We start from the raw sequence: 20,980 nt of genomic DNA on the forward strand, positions 1-20,980 counted from the left end.
TAGTATCCCTAATTCCTTCATTGGCCTCATTAAACACCGATGCAAAATATTCATTGAGATATTGCGCCATGCCTGTCACTAAGGTCCAAAACCTGGGCATCACATTAGACTCCAACTTTGTCTAGATCCTCAAATCCAGGCTAAGTCTAAATCCTGCTGATTGTTTCTGCATAATATCTCCTGGATACGGCCCTCCTATCCATGTACACACCTAAAACTCTCATGCAGTCTCTCATCATCTCATGTCTTGATTACCACGTCTTTCTCTCTTGCCTTGATAAATGCACTTTTGCCTTGCTTATCTCCATTCTGAACGCTGCTGAAAAGATCATTTTCCTAGCCCATCATTCTGACCACCTCATCCCCCTTTTGCATCCCTCCAGTGGCTTTCCCTTTTCTATTACAACAAACATTAGCTCCCCGTCTTCATTTTCAAGTCTTTTCATGACCTATGCCTACCCTACCTATCATTTCTCCTTCACTATCAAGAGGTTGACTTCTGCCTCCCATTAGCCCATGATGGGCTTCCATCACCCACTTGTTACATTTTCAAGCACCCTCCTGCATTCTCCCATACTGCCCCTTATACTTGTGAGGATTTACCCTTATCAACGATAGGCCACGGGGGTGCTGTGATCACTGCCTGGCACGCTGACCAATAATGTCTCATTGTTTCCTTTTACTCCCCCATCCATCTGTCTGGTGTCTTAGATTATAAGTTTTTTGGAATAGGGACTTTTTGTTCTGTTTGTACAGCGCCTGGCATAATGGGGTCCTGGAACATGACTAGGTCTCGCAGTTTCATTGCTATGAGCCAGTATGTCAGAATCTGGCCCCAAGTGCTTTGCAAACTTTAATGAATTGAGCCTCCACCCCTTAGCAGGTTAAGTGCCATCACTCCATTTTTCAGTTGGAGAAACAGAGACAGAATTTAAAGGATTTGCTCAGGATCACACAGGGAGACCATTTCAGGGCTACCAATGCAGCCCAGCAGAAAGGTGCCCAAGCCATGAAATGTGGCTCTACAGTTCAATCGAAATATCTCCGAGTTGGAGGGGGAAGAGTGTTTGTATCTGCAACTCTGCTTTACTCAGGGTCAAGATTTTCACCGCTGGCTGCCTATAGTTAGGCACCTAAGGTTGTGATTTTCAAGGGGGCCAAATGGTGTGAGGAGCCCAAATCTCATAGAAAGTCAATGGGAGCTGGGCACCCAACTCTCCTGGGCACCTTTTAAAATCTCAGCCTAAGATCATTTTTAAACAGCTAGCTAACTGGACTGAATTTCCCTGGTTTCATTTGGTGCTGCTCAGCATTTGAAAAATTCCACCCTTAAATAAATGGCTTGATTTTTAAATGGAACCTAAGAGAGTTAGGTGTCCCCCAAAATCCCAATTTAGATGCCTAAATATGGATTTAGGAGCCTAATTTTAGGCAGCCAAGTTTGAAAATCTTGATCCAGCTGTTCTAATTCGCTGTCCTGTGCTTTAACTACTAGCCCGTGCATCTTGTGCTTAATGATTCAAACTTACACTGGAGGCTATCAAGAATAATTAATAAATGTGAGTGCTATTTATATTGGAAGAACTGATGCAACATTTATCCTTAATGAAGCCTGGGACTGGCCCAAACTGAATGTAAAAAGAAATCTGACCCAGCCGAACCTAGAGAAAATGTTGCATTTTGTGTGATAATGCTGGCAGAGCAGATCCGCTGAACTCTGCTGGCAGTAATAACACACATTGCAGCATATGGGAGCTGCAATCTGTCAATGTTAAATTAGAAGCACCGGCCTGTATTCTTTTCTTAGGTTTTAATTTTAAATTAGAGCACATACTGCGTAGGATGAGAGAGTCAATCTATTCAGAAAGCCATAATTATATCCCGGTAGCAATGTCAACAGAATAGTGTTTATCACGAACACGATCACAATGGGAGAGAAACAGCTTCTTTGCATTTCAGTTTTCAACCAAAGAGAAATCTCGCCATTTGCTGCTCATAAAGCAAAATAATGCACAACCTAAAATAACTGCTTACCTGAGCGGAAAGCCTGGCGCCACAGTGAAACTAAAACATAAGGTTACAAGAACGCTGCTCAGAGTCCCTTCGGGCAGCAGAAAGCTATACTGGAAATCCTTTGCATTGTATTCCAGTTTAGAAGAGGCTTGAGCCGAGCTACAGTGTGTGTAATGCAGCTTGTCCTAGGCTTGCAGCAGGGAGTACAGCCAGTTCTCCTGGGCTGCATGCAGTCTTAATAAAATAGCTCAGAATGCCAGGGCGGCAGGAATTCTCCCGCATCCCACCCACTTTCATTTAGCTGCGGCAGTCCCTACCTTTCTAGTCCCTCTGGATTGCTAAAGAACTTCATGCACCTTTCAAAGGGCTTCACTGCAGAAACCCTCTGGGGGCTGACAGGAGGCCTTTGGCTGTGATGTCAGAGTGAAGAAGGCCAGTGAACTTCTCTTGCTTAACCTCTTCGCTGCTGTTGGATACTTGTGTCTTCTCATGCTGCGAGAATTGTATGACATCAGGACGTGACCCAATGCTGGGGGCAGACTCAGGGTTACTATAGCGCTGGGAGCTGTCGGGGATGTGGGATACCATTCATGTGGGGTGCAGGGGTTTTGAGTGCAGTCAGGATGGGGTGCTAGGGAATGGCACACAGGAGGGTGGGCTGCCAGATACCTCATGTGCACCCCATCCATCCCTCCCTCCCTCCAGAAACAGGGTTTCCTCCCCCACTCATGTTTTTTGTTTTTTTACTGCTCCCCCCATATATAGCAGGCACAGCACAAGGAGATGTCTATGTAAACAGGAAATAAAAACATTCATTCAAACCATGGTGTCCTGGCCTCCTGGGTCTCTGTAATCACTATCTGGTGGTAGTAGTGGGGTCAAATAAAGACCCAATAGATCACAGAACACCTCTGTGAAACGGGAAACAGAAAAACAACCCCTTCATCCCAGCCAGAACAGCCAAAAAGCTATACAGAGCACACAGTAAAATATAAAAAGAACAGGAGTACTTGTGGCACCTTAGAGACTAACACATTTATTAGAGCATAAGCTTTCGTGGGCTACAGCCCACTTCTTCAGAGGAACTTAAAAACCAGAGGCCTCAGAAAGAACCATTAAGGGGAGTCCAGGCTGCAACAGGCTGTCAGGGTAGGAAAGTAAGGGACACTGAAGCTAAGGCTAGGACTCCAGCAACAAATCTAGAGTCTTAAAATATTAGATGCGGTTACTCCTGACCCAGCATTTTCCTGGATATAACAGGAAGAACTAAATAAATCATGGGGTCTCTCTCTCTCTCTCTCTCTCTCTCTATATATACACACATAAGAGGTTACTGAATGTGTCTGTAAGAGCCTAGCTAGGGCGGGAATCTGGGAGCATTTGTAAACAAAGCAAGAAGCTTTGCCACGAGACCAGCCAAGCCATTGTGCAGTAAAAGTCGTCATGGGGCTGTGTAAAATTTGAAAGGAAAGAAGCTAGGAAGAGGGCATCCGTTTTGGTTTTTTTAAATCACTTCTGAGAGACTGGATCTGAGACTGGTCCCTTGCACGTGAATCTGTGGCCTTTCCAGTGGTCCATCAAACAATTGCACCCTGTCCCCCGGTATTCTTACATGGAAAGAACTGTGCAACACACACACACACACACACACAGGTAGTTTTGAGACATGACGCAAAACCTTACAGACACTGCTACTACCCTGTAGGGGTTAGACACATGCAAGAGGTGCACAGAGCCTGCCCTCCTGTGGTGAGTTAGGGATATAACATCAGTGTCTCTGTGGAAGTGATGCTGCAGGTGGGATGGGCTGTGGGCAGTCAGTCTCTCTGGGAATAAGGCTTTGTAGGGGATTTGTTTTTTCCATAGACTCATTTATTAGAAGGCCAGAAGGGACTATTGATCACCTAGTCTAAACTTCTACATAACACAGGGCACAGAATTTCCCTGAATTAATTCCTGTTTGAGCAAGAACATCCAATCTCAATTTAAAAATTAGTGATGACGGAGAAGGGGATATTCTGTAGCAGGGATCCCTCAATCTCTCCTAAATAATTAAAGTCATTAGGAGGGAAAGGAGGAGAGAGAGTGAGAGAGCACAAACACAAGAATGGGCCCTAAGTGACTTGTACAAGGTCACACAGTCCATGTGTGGTAGAGCTGGGGATGGAACTCAGGAGTCCAGCTCCCAGTCCAGTGCTTTAACTACAAGATCATCCTTCTTCTCTTAAATTTGGGCCAAAAGCAATTAAAATATACCACCTGGAAGTCTGACATGTTGGCTGACATTTATTTATGATAGAATCACTTTTACATGCCAAATTTGTGTATATAAAAACCATAGACCTCCTGGAGCGGTTATTTGGTTGGTTGAAGTGAAGACATCCTAGATAGCTGAGGTCCAAGGGGAAATATCTGCAATGTTGGGAAGAGAGAGCGAGGGGAAAGGTTGGAACTAATTTATTTCTTGCCCTTCTTGCCTTTTCCCTTCTTCTTTCTCTTTGACTTTAACAGTGACCTAACCAAGTAGCCCTTCCAGAAGGCCTGAATGTGGGTGGCAGCACGGACCATGATAGCCAGTTCCCTTTCAGCTCTTTCCTTCTTCTCTTGGGATCGCCTCCTCTCCTCCTTGATCTGGGAATACTCTTGTTCAAGCACGGCATACTTCTCCTTCAGCTGAGCCAGCTGGGCCTTCTCTTCAGTATAGACAGCATCGACTTCCTCATACTCAGTCTGGTGGGACAGCAAACACCAGACTTATAAATGACATTCATAATATCACCCTATCTTTAGCATAGGTAGCGTCTTTCCAGAAGGATCCCAAAGAGCTTTACAGACTGGATCCGAATAGGGATCGTTTCATCCTCACAAATGCGTGCAGGGCCACTTGCAGCCCTTATTCTTTTCATCTCTCGGGAGGGAATTTTCAAAGAGGTCTAAAAGTAGGCACCCAATTGGGAGCTGGGTTCCCAGTTCCTTTAGGCTTCATTAAAAACTGCAGGCATGGTTCCAATTGTTACCATCCATTGCCTTGCAAGGCCAGGCAGCGAGACTCTCAACTTATTAAGCAACTTTTTATCTATGGTATAAACACAATCAGCTGGATGATGGTGGTTTATTGTCATTATAACCAGGAGCGGCGCCAGGGTTTTTGCCGCCCTAGGCGGCAGCACTCCTCCTCAGAGCATTCGGTGGCGGGGGTCCTTCCGCTCCGTGTCTTCAGGGCACTTCGGCAGCAGGTCCCTGAGCGAGTGAAGGACCCGCTGCCGAAGCGCCCCGAAGACGTGGGGCGGAAGGACCCCCCTCCGCCGAATTGCCGCTGGGAACGGCAAAATGCCACCCCGCAAATCCTGCCACCCTAGGCAACCGCCTACGGTTGCCTAGTGGAAGCACCGGCCCTGATTATAACCCAGCTGCAGGTATGAAAATAAGCAGTATGGAGATAACATGCTCACATGATAGGATAAGGGGAACCAGCAACATTTTGTGTGTCAGACCTACCAACCCCAATTTATCGAATTCTGCCTCTGCGCTCATGATGATGGCTTCATGGGCAGCCAGGAACCAGCAGGGCTTGGTGCCACAAGCCATCATGTACCGAGCTCATTTCTGCTTCCTACTACAAGGTTGACAAAGCAAGGACCTACTATTAAGGCCAATCAGCAACAATTTTCCAGGTCCCCCTCCTTAGGCCCTTGCTTTGCTGTTAACCAAGCACCCTGTCCTGATCTGGATAATGAAGCAAACCTCCACTAAGATGCCAGGAACATGTGAGGAATTAGTGGATTCTAGGAGGGGTTAGGCGGTGTGGACATGATTTGAAGACTCTTAAGCTTAATGTGGAAGATAGACAATGATGCATTTGCTGTCACTCCCCAGACTCTGAACTAGTTGTCTAACAAGTTAGCAGTGATGTGGAAGAGCACTTGATTTGTACACTATGTGGAGCCAGTAGGGCTAAGGAAACTAACATGATAATTCCATCCAATACACTGAGGAAACAATCATCCAGTGCTAGGATAGGATAGGATTTTGCAGCTGACATGATCCTTCTCAACAATGCCTAGCCAGCAGAGAGCAGCTGAACACAAAAGCAGGGCAGAAAAATGGTTACTTGCCTGATAATAACTGTGGTTCTTCTTTGAAATGGCTTGTCTGTGTACATCACATGCACCCCTTGTGTGGGATCCACATGGACAAGCCCTCTCGAAGAAGAACCAACTGTCTTGATCACTGAGGGTACCTGTTTTTCTCCCATGTCAGCATCATATTTCTGGATCCAGTTCTCTATTTCCATCTCCACTTTGTACTTCTTCTAAAATAAACGACACAGGAAAAAATGACATTTACAGGCAGCTGAACATAGAAATATAACATGCAGTATGCTGGGATGAAAGGAGCTGTGATTTGAATCCCAGTAGCTAGTACGCTTGAGTGATGCCTGCTCCTTTCGGAAAGGTTCTTCAGTCCGAGATGTTTTTTTCTCCGACTCTGGGCCTCTAATGGAGAGCAGACGTCATTCACCTACAGAATATGGGGCAGGCTTGGTCTACAGCAAGTGGCTGGGATTCAGTTGCAGCACAGAGACACTAGACTGATTATAGTGATGGGCGTGGTTAAAATACAGAAATGTTTTGGACCCGTTGGAAAATGAGCTAAAAATGACTTGACCTCACTGTGTGGTGGAATCCTAGAGAGCTATTGAACAATTTCCTTCAAGCTGATGGTACCTGCACTCTATAGAACCACTCAGATTTTAAGGCCAGAAGATCATCTAGTCTGACCTCCGGTATATTACAGGGCAGAGAATTTCACCCGGTTAAGCTTACCCATTCACTGTTCAGAGACCCAGTTCCCTATTTGACCACACCTCTTCTGCATGGATGATATAAGAGCCAGGTTTCTGGCAGGCCCTGATGACCAACTCCTGCTTTTATATGAGGTAGATTAGCCTATGCCTGTTCCCAGTTCTTCACACATGAATTCCTCAATCCAATGAAAACAGTGGGTCATAGGAGAAGAGCACGTAGGAAGGGAAAGGAGACTTCGGTGGTGAGAAAGTGTGTTCTCTTTCTTCCCCTACTCCCTCAGCATGTATAATTGATCGAGCTGAGCGGCTTTTAACAGAAAGCAGAGAAATGACCTGCAGCTTGAATTTGAGCCGGACGACAAAGCAGGCCTAACGATGGACGGGGCTGCTTGGATTTCATACTGCTTTGGAAACTTTCATTCGCCACGTTGGCAGAGCCCCTACGCTACGAAGCCTTATTCTGCCCTGGACTGGACAGTGTTTGGAAAGAGCTAGAGAAGATACATCATGTAAACACCCTTTAAGTAGGTATGTTCTGCCTGCAAATTGGCCTCTGCCCATTTGGACTGAGCACTGATTAGAAAAGAAACGGGGATGTTTTTTAACGCTATAGATTTTTCCTGCACAATTCAGCCACTCTCCAGCAGGAACAATACCACTAGGGTCATGTTGTGAGGCCTTGGAGATTCTGATGATTGGAAGGGCCAGTCAAGGTTGTTTGTACAGCACCTAGCTAAGTGGAAAGTGAGGATGCTGTCTGACTGATGTCATTTCCTCTGGTGGTCTCAGATTTCTGCCCTTGTTTCTCAGAATAAGTTTGTCTCCCTTGCACTTTGCAGCAGTCATTTTGCAGAATTCTGACTGCTTCATTGACTGACTAGAGCACTGTGTAACCTGTGCTATATATTGAAAGTGTTTTCAGAGGCAGGCTGGACCCAGTATGTACATGTTCGGTGGGAGCTATAGGTAATTACAAATAAGACCCTTTGCTGATGGGTAGCTGTGATTCTGCTTTCCAGTGAAATCAGTGGCATGTTAGATCATAGCTGATATGCTCAGCTGCACAGCAGGTACATTCTGCCAGGAATGTTTGTTAGCAGTTAACAGGTTTCAGAGGGGTAGCCGTGTTAGTCTGTATCAGCAAAAACAACGAGGAGTCCTTGTCGCACCTTAGAGACTAACAAATTTATTTGGGCATAAGCTTTCATGGGCTAAAACCACTTCATCAGATGCATGAAGTCTTGTCAACTGTCTGTAATGGGCCACACTCTTACCACTTCAGAAGTTATTTTTCCTCCCTTGGTATCCTGCTGTTAATTGATTTATCTCGCTAGACTGACCTCACCCTTGGTAAAGCAACCCCCATCCTTTATGTATTTATACCTGCTCCTGTATTTTTCATTTCATGCATCTGATGAAGTGGGCTCTAGCCCAAGAAAGCTTATGCCCAAATAAATGTGTTAGTCTCTAAGGTGCCACAAGGACTCCTCGTCGTTTTTGTTAGCAGTTAAGTGGTTAAGCTTAGCAGACAAAATGAAGAACTCACAGCACTTTAACAGGTCTGCTTGCTTCTCTAGAACTCCCCTCCCTCGGTACCTTTCTGAGAGCCAGCTCTGAGTCTCGATTGTCTATGATGAGAACATTGAGCTGTGCTCTTAGCTGTTGTATATCCTGCTGTATCTTGGCACACTTTGCCTGGGAAATTCGCAGCTCCCCTTTTTGGAGTTTCTCTGCTTCCTGCTTGGTGCGTTGGATGTGGCTTTCAGAGAACTTCTCCAGATGAAGTAAGTGGCTTTTGAGATCCCTGATTGCAGCATTCTTTTTCATAATCTAAACCCAGGAAAAAGAGGCACCATAAGGAACTGCTGGGTACATCAAGGGGTTTTCAGCTCAAATCTACAGGAGAATTAAGGCTTAGTTACAAAGACACCAGTGTGCTAAGATAAGTAACTACATTCCAGTGACAGCGAGTACACTGCATTTGCACCAGAACTCTGAAATAAATATTGATGCAACTCCCAGTGACTTCAAAGGGAGCAGAGTTAGGCCAACACTGAGGCTTCGTCTACACTAGCGCTTACTACAGTATAACTTACATTGCTCAGGGGCGTGAACAATCCATACCCCGGAGCGATGTAAATTACACCATCCTAAGCACTAGTGTGGACAAGCATAGCTACCGCCTCTCACGGAGGTGGATTTATTATGCCGATGGGCGAGCTCTCTCCGGTTGGCAATGAGCGTCTTCACCAGATGCTCTGCAGCTGCGCTGCTGTAGCGCTTCCAGTGTAGACAAGCCCGGAGTGAAATCTCCCCCCTCACTGACTCTTGTTGGACGTTTCGCGGACAGGCCAAGGAGTGAATGGGCAGCACTGAAGAACACCGGCTGGGCAGCACAGGGAAGCTGGCACAGCTGCTATCCATACTGGACCTGATCCAAAGCCCAATGAAGTCAGTGGAAAGACTCCTACCGAATTCAATGAGCTTGGGATTACGCTTCTTGTGCCTGTTCTGTGGCTAGCCTGGGCGACTAGTCCTACTGCCACCTAGAACAGACAAAACTACAGTCCAGCCACGTGAAATGTATTTCCTTGCTAGCACTGAGCGAACTGTTAAACTGCACTTTAAAACAATGAGTGCATTGAATCGCCAACATGCCTGACCTGAGCTTGAAAATGAGAACGCACCCCGATGCCTCAGTTCCTCTGTAGATATCCCCCAAGTGCAAAAAAAAGGATGATCATCTTGCCTGACCTACTGCCTTGCTAAGTACACTTTGACCCCAGTCATTCAATCGGACCGTTTCCAGTGGACCTTAGGGCTTGTGCAGAGCCCCTCTGAAGTTAATGGGGCTCTAAATGAATGCAGTGGCTGCACACATGGATCATAGCTTTAAATTGTAAAAGAAAAATAACTAGGTGCTGCTGCTAATAGAGCCCTATAAAATCATCACAGATATGTACCAGTCCAAGCCCAAACGCTACTCAGCTACCCTTCCCTGCAATGATCGGACCTATCACTTACCCCACTAATATATTTCTCACTCCGGATGAGGGGGTGGGTAGACTTTTGCAAGGCTGTATTAACAGATTACACTGGATGTCAGCTCATTACGCTGGATCTTAACTGGTTTTGGTCTAATTAAAGACTACAGGAGTATTGCTATTTTTATTGTACTCTGAATTAATTTTAAAAGAAAGAGATTAAAATGACTTTTGAATGCATCGCTGCTCAGAGCAATGGGAATCATGAATGCTGCATAATGAACATCCTCATGTCAAATGGCCTGGCTAGAATAGCTGCTCAATGTTCTTCCTCAGAGCTTGTGTATTTATCTCATATTTGGAAAGTCAAGCAGAAAGAGAAGTGATTCTGGTTGGCATGCACGCGTGTGTGCGTATGTTGTCACCCACTGATTGGGAGGCAGTAATGGACATTTCGATTGTGGTTTTAAATAGTCACTGGGGAGGTCTTTTGGACAGAAAGGAGTAATTTGGAAACTGCTCCCAGCATTAAAACAAACTAACATACATATATGTTACAGAAGTTTAGTAGAAATGTTGGGATTTCTCTCCAAGGCCTTTTCCACTTGATTCCCAAGAAATTAACTCAACTCTGGTCTCATGACTGAGGAGCGTTTTTAACTGACACACAGCAACTCTGTGCTGAGGTGATCAACTCAAATGAAGTGGGGTGGGTATGAGCTTTACCACAGCTCCAAAGCACATCATAATAAATCAGATTATGTACGTATTTGAAAACAAACGAACGCATGTGCAGTACATTTCACATTGCAGCAGGATTTACAATTGGCTTCCTAATTTTTGTAGCCAGCCTCTGTACAGATCCGGAACTGCTGGTAAGCGAAGCTGCAGCTGTAAACTTATCACACATCACTCGTCTTACTACTTCTTTATCTCATAACTACATGTTGTTTACAAGCCCACTTGTGAATTTACGTTTTGTCCATTGCTGATCTGTTTCCTTACTTCTGTTTTCTTTCATTGTTTATGCAAAGCCTACAAGATGGACTGGTACCTAGGGTTGCCAGGCATCCAGTTTTCGACCGGAACGCCCAGTCGAAAAGGGACCTTGGGGGCTCCGGTCAGTACCGCTGATCAAGCCATTAAAAGTCTAGTGGGTGCAGTGGGGCTAAGACAGGCTCCCTCTGGCTCCCAGAAGAAGCCGGCATGCCCTGTGGCCCCTAGGTGCAGGGACAATCAGGGAAGCTCCATGCGCTGCCCCCGCCCCGAGTGCCAGCTCTGCAGCTCCCATTGGCCGGGAACCACAGCCAATGGGAGCTGCGGGAGCAGCGCCTGCGGGCCTGGGCAGCGTGCACGGCGCAGAGCTGCCTGGCTGCCCCTGCGCCTAGGAGCCGGACATGCCAGCCACTTCTGGGAGCCGCGTGGAGCCAGGGCAGGCAGGAAGCCCTACTGCGCTGCAGACTGGGAGCCACCTGAGGTGAGCACCACCTGGCTGGAACCCACACCCCAAACGCCCTCCCTCACCCCAACCCCCCTGCCCCAGGTTGGAACCACCTCCTGGAGCCTGCACCCCACACCCCCTCCTGCTGCCCAACCACCTGCCCCAGCCGTGAGCCCCCTCCTGTACCCCAGGCCCTTCATCCCCACCCCCACCCCAGAGCCCACACTCCCTCCCGCACCCTAACCCCTCAGTTCCAAGCCTGGAGCCCGCTCCTGCATCCCAAATCCCTTATCCTCGGCCCCACCCCAGAGCCTGCACCAACAGCTGGAGCCCTCAGCCCTTCCCGCACCCCAACTCCCTGCCCCAGTGAAAGTGAGTGAGAGTGGGGGAGAGCGAGCGACAGAGGGGGAATGATGAAGTGAGTGGGGGGCAGAACCTCAGAGAAGGGGTGGGGCGGGGCCTCTGGGAAGGGGCGGGGCAGTGCCGGGGCAAGAGTGTTTGGTTTTGTGCAATTAGAAAGTTGGCAACCCCACCAGTACCCTATATGAAAACTGAAGTGACTAGTTAAATAATTAGGGAGGAAGGAATAGTTTGTGTATAAGGCAACGATGGACTGGAAGTCAGGAGATCTGGGTTCTTGTCTTGGCTCTGCCCACCAACCTGTAGTGTGATCTGAGCTAGGGTTACCATATGTCCGTTTTTTCCCGGACATGTCCGGCTTTTTGATAATCAAACCCCCGTCCGGGGGGAATTGCCAAAAAGCCGAACATGTCCGGGAAAAATACCGCCGGCCGGGCACTTCCCCTCCCGCGGCTGCTGTGCTCCCTACCTTGACTCTTCTGCTCTGTTTAAAGCCGAGCTGCGCGAGCGCTACCGGCTTCGGGCAGCCCCCATGCCTCTGGATCCTGAGCCGCCGGCTGGGCACTTCCCCTCCCGGGCTCCGGGGGTGCAGGGTCCAGAGGCATGGGGGCTGCCCGGAGCCAGTAGCGCTCGGGCAGCTCGGTGCTTACAGAGCCCAGGAGTTCAGGGAGCACAGCAGCTGCCGGAGCCTGGGAGGGGAAGTGCCCGGCCGGGGGCGCAGGGTCTGGAGGCATGGGGGCTGTCCGAAGCCCAAGCGCTACCGGCTTCACGGTTTGCCAGGCAGCCTCCAGACCCTGCGCCCACGGCTGGGCGCTTCCCCTCCCGGGCTCCAGCTGTGCTGAAGAAGCGCCGGCCGGGGGCGCAGGGTCTGAAGGCTGCCTGGCAAACAGTGAAGCCGGTAGTGCTCGGGCAGCCCTTTTCATGTGGCTGGGAGGAAGGAGGGGGAATGCGGGGCGCTCAGGGGAGGGGGCGGAGTTAGGGCGGGGACTTTGGGGAAGGGGCGGAGTTGGGGCGGAGAAGGGGCAGAGTTGGGGCGCGGGTGGGAAACGGGCGGGGCCAGGGCCCCGTGGAGTGTCCTCTTTTTTTATTTTTTAAATATGGTAACCCTATCTGAGCCTCATTTTCCACAGCTGTAAAACGAAGAAACAATACTGCCGCAGAAAAAGGTTGTGAGCTTTAGGGCCAAATCCTTGTAGGTATTTTGGGGAATTCCTTTGGGGATGTGGGCCTTAGTTCATTAATGTTCATGAGGCACAGAGATACTATGATGAAGGCCATAGAAAATGCCTATAACAAATATGTTAAATAGTGAATGTGGAGTCTATATTAAAAATGGATTTTTTAAAACAGTTTTTTAGAACTGTCTGTCATTGTTTCACTATCTCAGTTACAGGGAATGGTGCTAGTGCTTCTCAGTGAGAGCTGACATTATGGCCCTGATTATGAGGAGCTTTTGTGACTTCCTCTTTGCCACGGTGGCCAGTTAGAAGATATAGGCCACATACTTGCAGGCTGCACCCTGGTTCCCTTATGGATTTGCACAATGCCCTTCCTTTAGCTATTGAATGGTTCAGACACATAGACTAACATGCTTGACTTCACTGTCACTTTAAATTCAATCAATCTATCTATCTATATATATGTGGCCCTGTCTACCCGAGACATTAAACTGTTTTTAACCATTCTTAAATACTATTTAAACTCAGTGGTGGGTGAACTGGGTTTGAACTGGCCAATGAAGATGGGGTCAAAACATGCTAGAACCATGTTTGAAAGCCTCAATCTAAATATGCAGTGATTCATTTTAATTATATTTAGAATGTAACAACTATTTCTAAATTCAGAAAATGTTTCAAGAAATATTTCAGTGACTTCCACTTTATGAGAAGCAACAGATAATATTTTAGTTTTCTGGCCTTTCCTTCAATGATGTTCCCCTCTAGCCTGAAATGTTTAGTCCTACTACCACTGTACCTCATCGTCTCGACTCTGGATTGCCGTTGCAAGTTCTGCCTCTAAAGCTGCGATGGTTTCAGTGTTTTTCTTATCCCGGAGGGAGATTTCTTCCATGAATTGAATCTTTTCTTGTTCTTCTAAGGGACTAGTCAGGAGTTTCTCAAACAAGAAGCCCCGGAACTCTGAAAGGCCTTTGATAAATAATTCAGATGATAAATCCCTAGCATAGGCCTCATCTCTCATGGCTTGAGAAGCTAGAGGGTCAGCCTGAAAGAGTCTCAGAATATTTCTGATAGAGCTTTTTACAGCTTGCTGGTGCAATTGAAGATGGCGGATTTGTTCCTCAGTTCCTACAAGGTCCCCTCTTCCATCTTCCTGCTTCAGGAGCCCTTCTCTTTGAAGCTGGGTAAGTAGAGCTACCATGTTGTTTGAAAGCCGCTCATGCTCCTTAAGGGAACCCAGAAGCTCAGATCCCAGTATAGTGCTTAAGCCATCCAGAAATTCAGTAATGTGAGAGATCAGACTGATCAATTCTATCTTAAAGATGGCCTCATCCAAAACAGATATGATCCTCTTGGTCTCAGCAGTGGTAAGTTTTGAACGACCTGGATCCAAGAGCTTTAGTGGGCTTGTTTTGATCGCTGACTTTTTTGGAGTCTGATTGTGTCCCACTGAGGACTTGCTGCTTGAATCTGTAGACTCATATGGCAACTGAAGCATGGTAGCCACCTCCGTTGCCATGTTCTCAGCCAAATGCTTACACGTTGAGTGTTCTAAGGTGAAAGGGAGCAAAAATCTTCTATCTGGGTCGAGCCACAGAGGACATCTCAATCAAACAACAACTAGATCCCCCCGGTGCTTCAGCTGCATGCTCTTCTTTCACAAAATTTACCTTAAAAAAAGTTTGATTTCAGCATTAGCAACACGATATACGTTGGTAAAAATTGAGAATGTTGAGTTATACTGGGGCTGTCTCTAGGTTTAAAAGCACATTCAGGATATTGGGTCCTTACACCTATGACAGCCTGTCTCTGTGTTGGAGGTGAAACTCTATGTTAAGCCTCCAGTGGCACTGAGACAAAGTGATGAGCTATTGTTCCCCAGGCTGAAAGGTGGCGGGAAAGCTCCCCAGTCCTGAGAAGAGACGGGGATGGTGGTGGGGATCCCTGGTTTCTAGGAGATGGAGAAGCTCTTCAGTGTAGGGTCTGGATTAAGAGGCTCCCTGGTCTCTCTGGAGGTGGGTTGAACAGGGGCTGGTCTTCCTGAGCAGGTGGCCAGGTTGGGGTGTGTGTGTGTGTGTGGGGGGGGGGGGGTCCTGATCTTGTTAAAACGGGGGCAGGTTGGGGGAGGGGTGTCTAGGTCTCTTGGGGGGGGGGTCAGACTGTGTCGAGGGGCTCCCCAGTCTCTTTGGAGGAGGGAGGGGGAGAGGGGTGAAAGGGCTTCCCTGTCTTCCTGCGGCTCCCCTCAAGGATCGGGGGGAGGCTCCCGGGTCTATTGGGGGCAGGGCTCCCCATCTCCCGGGGAGGTTCCCTGACTCTTCACATGCTCACATCAAAGCCGCCGCCGCCGCCGCCTCCCGTCCTGTCTCTTTCCAGCGTGTCTCTGTTGCTAGGTTACTCCATCACTAACCTTTAACCCCAAACACAGAAGGCGGGGACAGAGCCTCCCTGACTCTTCCCCCACCCCTCCCCGTAACCAATCGCCGCCCTTGCTTAGCACGCTTAGACCCGCCCCTTCCTTCTCCGGAGAAAGGCGGGGTCTCCACTGTGTCACCGAGCCTTCTGACCAATCAAAAACGTCACCGCTCACCTCTACTTTGATGGGCGAGACCTCCAGCCAATGGCAGGACAAAAGGGGAGAAACCCGGATCCCCTTCCAGGCGCCGACGTAGTGGCAGGGCGGGGCCGAGAGGGTGCCAAGGGGCGATTGGTGGGTTATTGGGATGGGGGAGCTATCAGAAGGCAGCCTGGAGGGAGGCGGCCAATGGGCGGTGCCGGTGGGCGGGGCTTGGCTCTGAGTCGGCGGCTGACTGAGGCGAGTTGTCGCCGCGGCTGGGGGTAGTTCGGCGGGCTCGGGTCTGTGGCTGGACCCGCCGGCTGGGGCTCGGGGCTGCCGGGGGAGCGGACCGGGGCTCCCGCGCGGGGCTCGCGTGGGCTGGGCGCGGCGTGAAACGTCCGCGTGGAGCGTGTACAAGGGTCGCCTGGGGCGCGGGGGGAGGGGTCGCTGAGGCGGGTCTCGCGCCGGGGGTCGCTGTGAGGGGGGCGCGGCCCCTGTGGGGCTCGTGCAGCGCGCCGGGGAGTCGCTGGGGCAGGTGCGGAGTCAGCTCGGGGAGGGGATCCCGGTGCCCCCCCCCCAGGCAAGGTGCAAAGCAGCCCCCCCCTCTCCCCGTCTCCCTTGGCGCTGGTGTGCCGCTGTCTGGTGCGGGTGGCGCCCCTACCCGGAAATGCACATTGGCGCTTTTAGTCCTGGGAACATGTTACTGTTTGCGTGACCTGAGCCGGCCTGTCCCCCACCCCCGCCCCAGCCTTCCCTGGGACTTGCTCCCAGCCATCCCCTCCGCTCAAGGATCAAACCATAAACACGTTGGGGGGGAGCATCATTAGTGAGGCACTTCTAGGGATTCACAAGTGTGGTGGAGGAAAAGTCCTGTTAGTGACTTCATGAGCGTGCACGCTCATGGGACTCCACTTTTCCCATTCCCCCCGTGGAGTCCGGAGTTTTGAAATGGAAGAACAGAATAGCTTTGGATTTGAAGCCATGAGTGACAGGGTTATGTTCACTATATATATGTAGCTCCTGCCTATTCTTTATGATTAATAAACATTGAGGGATTTACCTAGAATTATTTTCCTTCTGTTCTAAATTAAATCATGATGATTGCAGCTAAGATCATGAGTTGTGGTTGCGGATAAGTAGCTCAAGTTAGATAAAGTTTTTTTGTTTTAATAGCCAGTGGCTGGATATAAACTAATGTTGCTAGTGAACTTACTGTTCTGCCCCACTCTTTGCAAACAGCTTGGTAGATTCTTTTTTTTTGGACTGAGATCTCCTGGAAATGGGTGTATCTTTCTCCATATTTTTAAGTCTAGAAGATGCACCCGATGGAGGACTTTCTGAGGAATATTTCTGACAAAGTGTTTTTGAAAAGTGAACTGCAAAAGACATTATTTAAAGTTCTTGGAAGAGGAGCCTGAAAGGAAATAGAATGGCTGTGAGCATGGATGATGATGTTCCCCTCATTCTCACTTTGGATGAGAGTGGAAGCAACACTTCTGCACCCAATGAGGAGCTGGATCGGGAGGACCTGCCTAATGAAAGTAAGACCACTTTATGTTTTTTGGAGCACACAGTTTATTTTCAGTCAGATGCCGTAATTGTGGTTTGTGGGGGGTTTTTTATTTGGGTTTTTTTTTCTATCCATAGCAGTTGCTCTGTATTCTTCCTGCTGGAGCCTGAAATCTTACCAAAAAACTAATCACTCACAGTATTAGGAGTAGCCTCAAAAAAACCTATTAGGAATTTTTGTATTGTTTACTGAAAACTCTCATAACTTTAGTGAATGTCTTGGGTGATCAAGGAGTAGATGATTTGGTCTTTATTTGAGTCTGTGTGTCATGCAGCCTTTGATATTTTCAGGTAATAAATTGGGACTTTCTTGCCTGTAAATTGAAGTTTCTGTTTCAGAAACCTGTTGATCTCTCTAGAGATGTCTGTTTCACTTTGTGGATGCTTGTGGAAAGCTGTGAGTAGAAGCAATCACTATATTCACAGGGAAAGAGGACTAAAAAAGGGAAACAAAAGACCTCTTTCCTTCTTTGTTTTCTGCTCCCTGCTTTCTTTTCAGTGTCTGTCCACCTCCATGAGTGAATTTAGTCCTAGCAATGTTAGCAAAACTAATAGGATTCTGAGAAATTACATGACAAGGTCTACCTGTCATTGATTCTGATCTCAGATCTCTAAGGACCTTTCTGTAGTGTAAACACAACCATGTTGGGGGGCTCAATTACTTTATAGTTTGTCCTCCAAAACAGTGGTTCTCAGCCTCTTCTAAACTGGGACTGCCCCTTACAATGTAGCCAGTAGTCCCATTCCCTGTAACTATATGGATAGAGCTGCGTGGTTGCAACCTTCTGGCACCTAGCCACAACCTGTAGGTTGAGAATCCTTGAGTTACGACAGTTCCATTTTGCTGTGTAGATGGAATATCTCCAAGGTTTAATCCATACTCCCAAACTATGTTATAGTTCTGATCTGTCCCAACGTTGTAGTATAATTCAAGTATGTGGGTGCAACACAGTTAGGTCCTATCTACTTTACAACACAGAGCCATGGTTTATCTGTTTGGGGCCCTTGTCTAACTCTTTTTTAACTTGGGGACATGTTTAACTCTGTTGCAGCTGGGCCTTCAGACATGTGGGGATTTTTTTGGTAGTGTTGATAGTCTGTCAAAACTAGACTGCAATATTTTGTAAGTAGCTACATGCCAATTTTCTCAAAACCATGATACAAAGTAAAAATTTTAACTTAAATACAGGGGTTGTTTCTTAAAACTGTTGCAGGAGGGGTGGGCAGGAGGGACCTTTTGTTGGATAAAATTAATGCTACAAGGTTGGAATTTAAAGAAAACTAAATGAGAAGATAGAAGCTGGATTTCCTTTTAAAAATAAGGTTTTAAAGAAAAATTGTCTCCTGGTCTATTTAATTCTTTAAACACTGAATAGAGGAACTCACTTCAGTGAGGAGTGCATAAAAGGCTTATAATGACTGAGATTAAGGAAGGCAGGGTTTTATATTGTAGTGAAGTATCATGTCTTCCAGGATGCTATCACTTTTCTGTCTCACCAGATGGTCAGAATTCTGCAAAGCTGACTAGAATTTTGCTCCTAATGGATGCAGTAGTGAGGTTTTCTCACAATGCAGGCAGCAGTCTGAACAAAAATAATTGTGAGGCTTGATAGTAAGTTCTTCAAAACTCCAGCAGTTGAAGAAGACTGAGAGGGAGAGAAGTGCTGTCATCACTTGAGTCTGTTGCTTAAAGAAAGTATGTTGTCCTTCCCTAGCGCATCTTATTTGAGGATCTCAAAGTGCTGAATAAAGATTAATTAAGCTTCACAACTCCTTTGTGAGTTAAATGAGTGTTATTACCCTCATTTTACTGTAGGAAAAACTGAGACACGGGAATTAAGTGACCTTACTCAGTTACACAGTCAGTCACTAACAGTGGTGGAAAAAATAGCCTAGGAGCTCCTGACTTTTAGTTCCTTGTTTTAAACACTTGGCTGGCCTAGTGGAAAGAACACTGGACTGGGGCTCAGAAGATATAGGTTTTATTCCTGCCTTTGCCACTGTCCTAGTGGGTGAAATTGGGCAAGTAACTTCACTACTCTGCTTCAATTTCTCCGTCTGTTAAATGGGGATAATGATACTGCTCTCCTTTGTAAAGCATTTTGAGATCTACTGATGAAAAGTGCTATATAAGAGTTCAATATTATCTTAAATTTAAAAATGTTCTTCCATCATATCTCAAAGTCTGAGAGCTTTTTTATATACAATATATATTGTAAGACACATGTAAAGCCTTGCAAGTATTGGACAGCATCTATCGAGCTGCTTGGAATTATAGGCAATAAATCATACATACATATAATTTACCCCCATGTTAGTTCAGGTCCAAGATGTACTCTTCTATATGGAAATTCCTGTTGCATCAACTAGCAATGCAGGTCCAGTGCATTCAGAGCAGGACATACAGTACAAATGTTATATAGGCAACAATGTTGTACTGTGTTACCACAGTACTTCCACACTAGTCGATTTATAGCAAGTGGGAAAAGTCATTTTTTATACTCTGGTTTGAACAAGAAAAACACTGATTGCTACTGAGGCAAAAATAAATTCTAGTAGAAGTGTCAGCTGCCACTCTAGATTTTGAATGAAGCTTCCTGTCTTCAGACAATTGTAATTTTGCAAAAACACTCACACCTTTGCTGACTCTTTCCAAACTTGGGTTCTACTTAAAGGTGAATCAAAGGAAACTTTAGAAAGCCTGAGCCATTCTGTTTAATTTGTAATGGGTGGAAAATAGAGAATTATTACCCAAACTCACTTCTAAGTATGTTCTGGGCCATCCTGAAATTTATGGCATAAGACCTGCAAAGGAGGAAGCTACAGATACTTCAAAGTGAATGCATAGTGGTGCATAACCCTCCTGCATGAAGATTATGAATCCAAATTTCCTCAGTTATAAGAAGCTGTGCTGCAGTACTTACTGCGTGAATGTTCATCACAGGCCTCACAGTATTGGAGAAGGTGCTACACTTCCATAAGAATATGGGAATAAAGGAGTTCTTTTTATCAAGTACTGTCTGGTCTTGATATTAGAAAAATCCTATCAAGGAATAAGAATGTAATGAGAATGCAGTTGGCTGATGCTCTGTTCAAATAACTCACAACAGTTTTGGAGTATAATTATGGAGTAAGGGCACATTATGTACAATAAACCAGTTCAGTTTGAATAGTTTATCTACTTATCCACTTGTAGGCACGTGCCCAAAGTACTGGGCTAGAATCTAGCCGAGGAATGGTTGACATAGTTCTGCTGAAATACACAAGCATTCAGAGATGTGAATATCCACTTGCTGATTCCTATAATCAGCATAAAGCTTGAAGGAACACAAATTTCCTTGTATAAATTCTGGTTCAAGAACATATTCGTGTCAGCAGTGAAAGAAAAAGGATTTCCCCTTCATACTTAGCAGGGATACCATATCTGGACAGATAGCATCTCTTTCGAAAATATCCTTGTTATCTAATAATGTAACTTTTATAGTGCAGCCAGTGGATGAGAGTTCCCCAGATGTGAAATTGCACCACATCCTCTGATGTTCCTAGCAGGAACAAGTAGGCAACAGCTTTTTGGCTCTTTTGGAAATACTATGATCTCCAGCAAAGTATCTGTGCTTGTGCTAATACTCTGTTCATTGAGGAAACAGATCACTGTCAAGGAGGTTTTGACTTTGCTGGCTTTGAAAGTAAATGGATACTAAAAGTTAGTTTTGTGGAAGACTTAGAAAACCTACCAGGAAATGAAGGTATTGATCCTTCAAATGGCAGTGAGAGATTTAGAAGGTGACATTGCAGACTAAGCACGCAGATTTTGTGGAAATTGATGACTGTGACTAAAGTAATGGGGAAAAAGTGAGGACAGACAAGGTGGTTGCATTTGACCTGGTAATTCATGGGATCTCTGACAGCAGAACCTTAAACTTCCTACATACCATGCAGTATATTTTCCTACAACGTGTCTTCTCGTACCACTGATCTCCTCTTAAATAGTTCCAGTAGTCGTGCTTCAGCTACTTCATTTGGAGATAAATCACAGCTTGAGCACAGGACTGGGAGCCAGAAATGTAGGCGTGC

At 46.7% G+C, this 20,980-nt stretch overlaps 3 protein-coding genes across 12 annotated transcripts in view; 1 reads left to right on the plus strand and 2 right to left on the minus strand.

Annotated features, from left to right (window-relative positions):
* Positions 1-2,422, minus strand: part of AIFM3 (apoptosis inducing factor mitochondria associated 3) — a 109,345-nt gene extending 106,923 nt beyond the window's left edge. For 2 of the 5 annotated variants that reach the window (XM_042843202.2, XM_042843201.2), the window contains exon 1: positions 2,035-2,389. The gene's annotated coding sequence lies outside the window, so the exon portion shown is untranslated. Of the gene's footprint in view, positions 1-2,034 lie in introns of all 5 variants that reach the window. The other 3 variants (XM_042843204.2, XM_065568268.1, XM_024108086.3) reach the window with 3 other exon arrangements.
* A 1,864-nt stretch (positions 2,423-4,286) lies between these two features.
* On the minus strand, positions 4,287-15,246 carry IQCD (IQ motif containing D). 2 transcript variants are annotated; one of them, XM_005303221.4, is made up of 5 exons: positions 15,112-15,246; positions 13,580-14,453; positions 8,417-8,650; positions 6,254-6,325; positions 4,287-4,743 (listed from the first exon to the last, which is right to left on the minus strand). In XM_005303221.4, exons 2-5 carry the CDS (start codon positions 14,300-14,302, stop codon positions 4,471-4,473), a joined length of 1,302 nt encoding a protein of 433 aa, XP_005303278.2. In that variant the 5' UTR covers positions 14,303-14,453; positions 15,112-15,246; the 3' UTR covers positions 4,287-4,470. The 2 variants fall into 2 exon arrangements, with proteins under 2 accessions (XP_005303278.2, XP_008169725.2); XM_008171503.4 differs by lacking the exon at positions 8,417-8,650.
* A 270-nt stretch (positions 15,247-15,516) lies between these two features.
* TPCN1 (two pore segment channel 1) overlaps positions 15,517-20,980 on the plus strand; it is a 61,513-nt gene continuing 56,049 nt past the window's right edge. Inside the window, exons 1-2 of one of the 5 annotated variants that reach the window (XM_065568271.1) lie at positions 15,517-15,595; positions 16,577-16,878. In XM_065568271.1, coding sequence (XP_065424343.1) covers positions 16,767-16,878 — 112 coding nt within the window. In that variant the 5' untranslated portion in view covers positions 15,517-15,595; positions 16,577-16,766. Of the gene's footprint in view, positions 15,596-15,876; positions 16,879-20,980 lie in introns of those variants that run through there. The other 4 variants (XM_065568269.1, XM_065568272.1, XM_005303216.5 and 1 more) reach the window with 4 other exon arrangements.

Source organism: Chrysemys picta, chromosome 15 (genome assembly GCF_011386835.1).
Source record: "Chrysemys picta bellii isolate R12L10 chromosome 15, ASM1138683v2, whole genome shotgun sequence".
NCBI classification, from domain to species: domain Eukaryota; kingdom Metazoa; phylum Chordata; order Testudines; family Emydidae; genus Chrysemys; species Chrysemys picta.

What these genes read in the sequence shown, in the direction of transcription:
- IQCD (XM_005303221.4), bottom strand. Translation starts at nt 14,302, where the DNA reads ATGGCAACGGAGGTGGCTACCATGCTTCAGTTGCCATATGAGTCTACA. An exon ending in TCCAGAGTCGAGACGATGAG is followed by an intron (nt 8,651 to 13,579) that starts GTACAGTGGTAG and finishes TCCTGGGTTTAG; the next exon opens with ATTATGAAAAAGAATGCTGC. An exon ending in CTGACATGGGAGAAAAACAG is followed by an intron (nt 4,744 to 6,253) that starts GTACCCTCAGTG and finishes CTGTCCCACCAG; the next exon opens with ACTGAGTATGAGGAAGTCGA.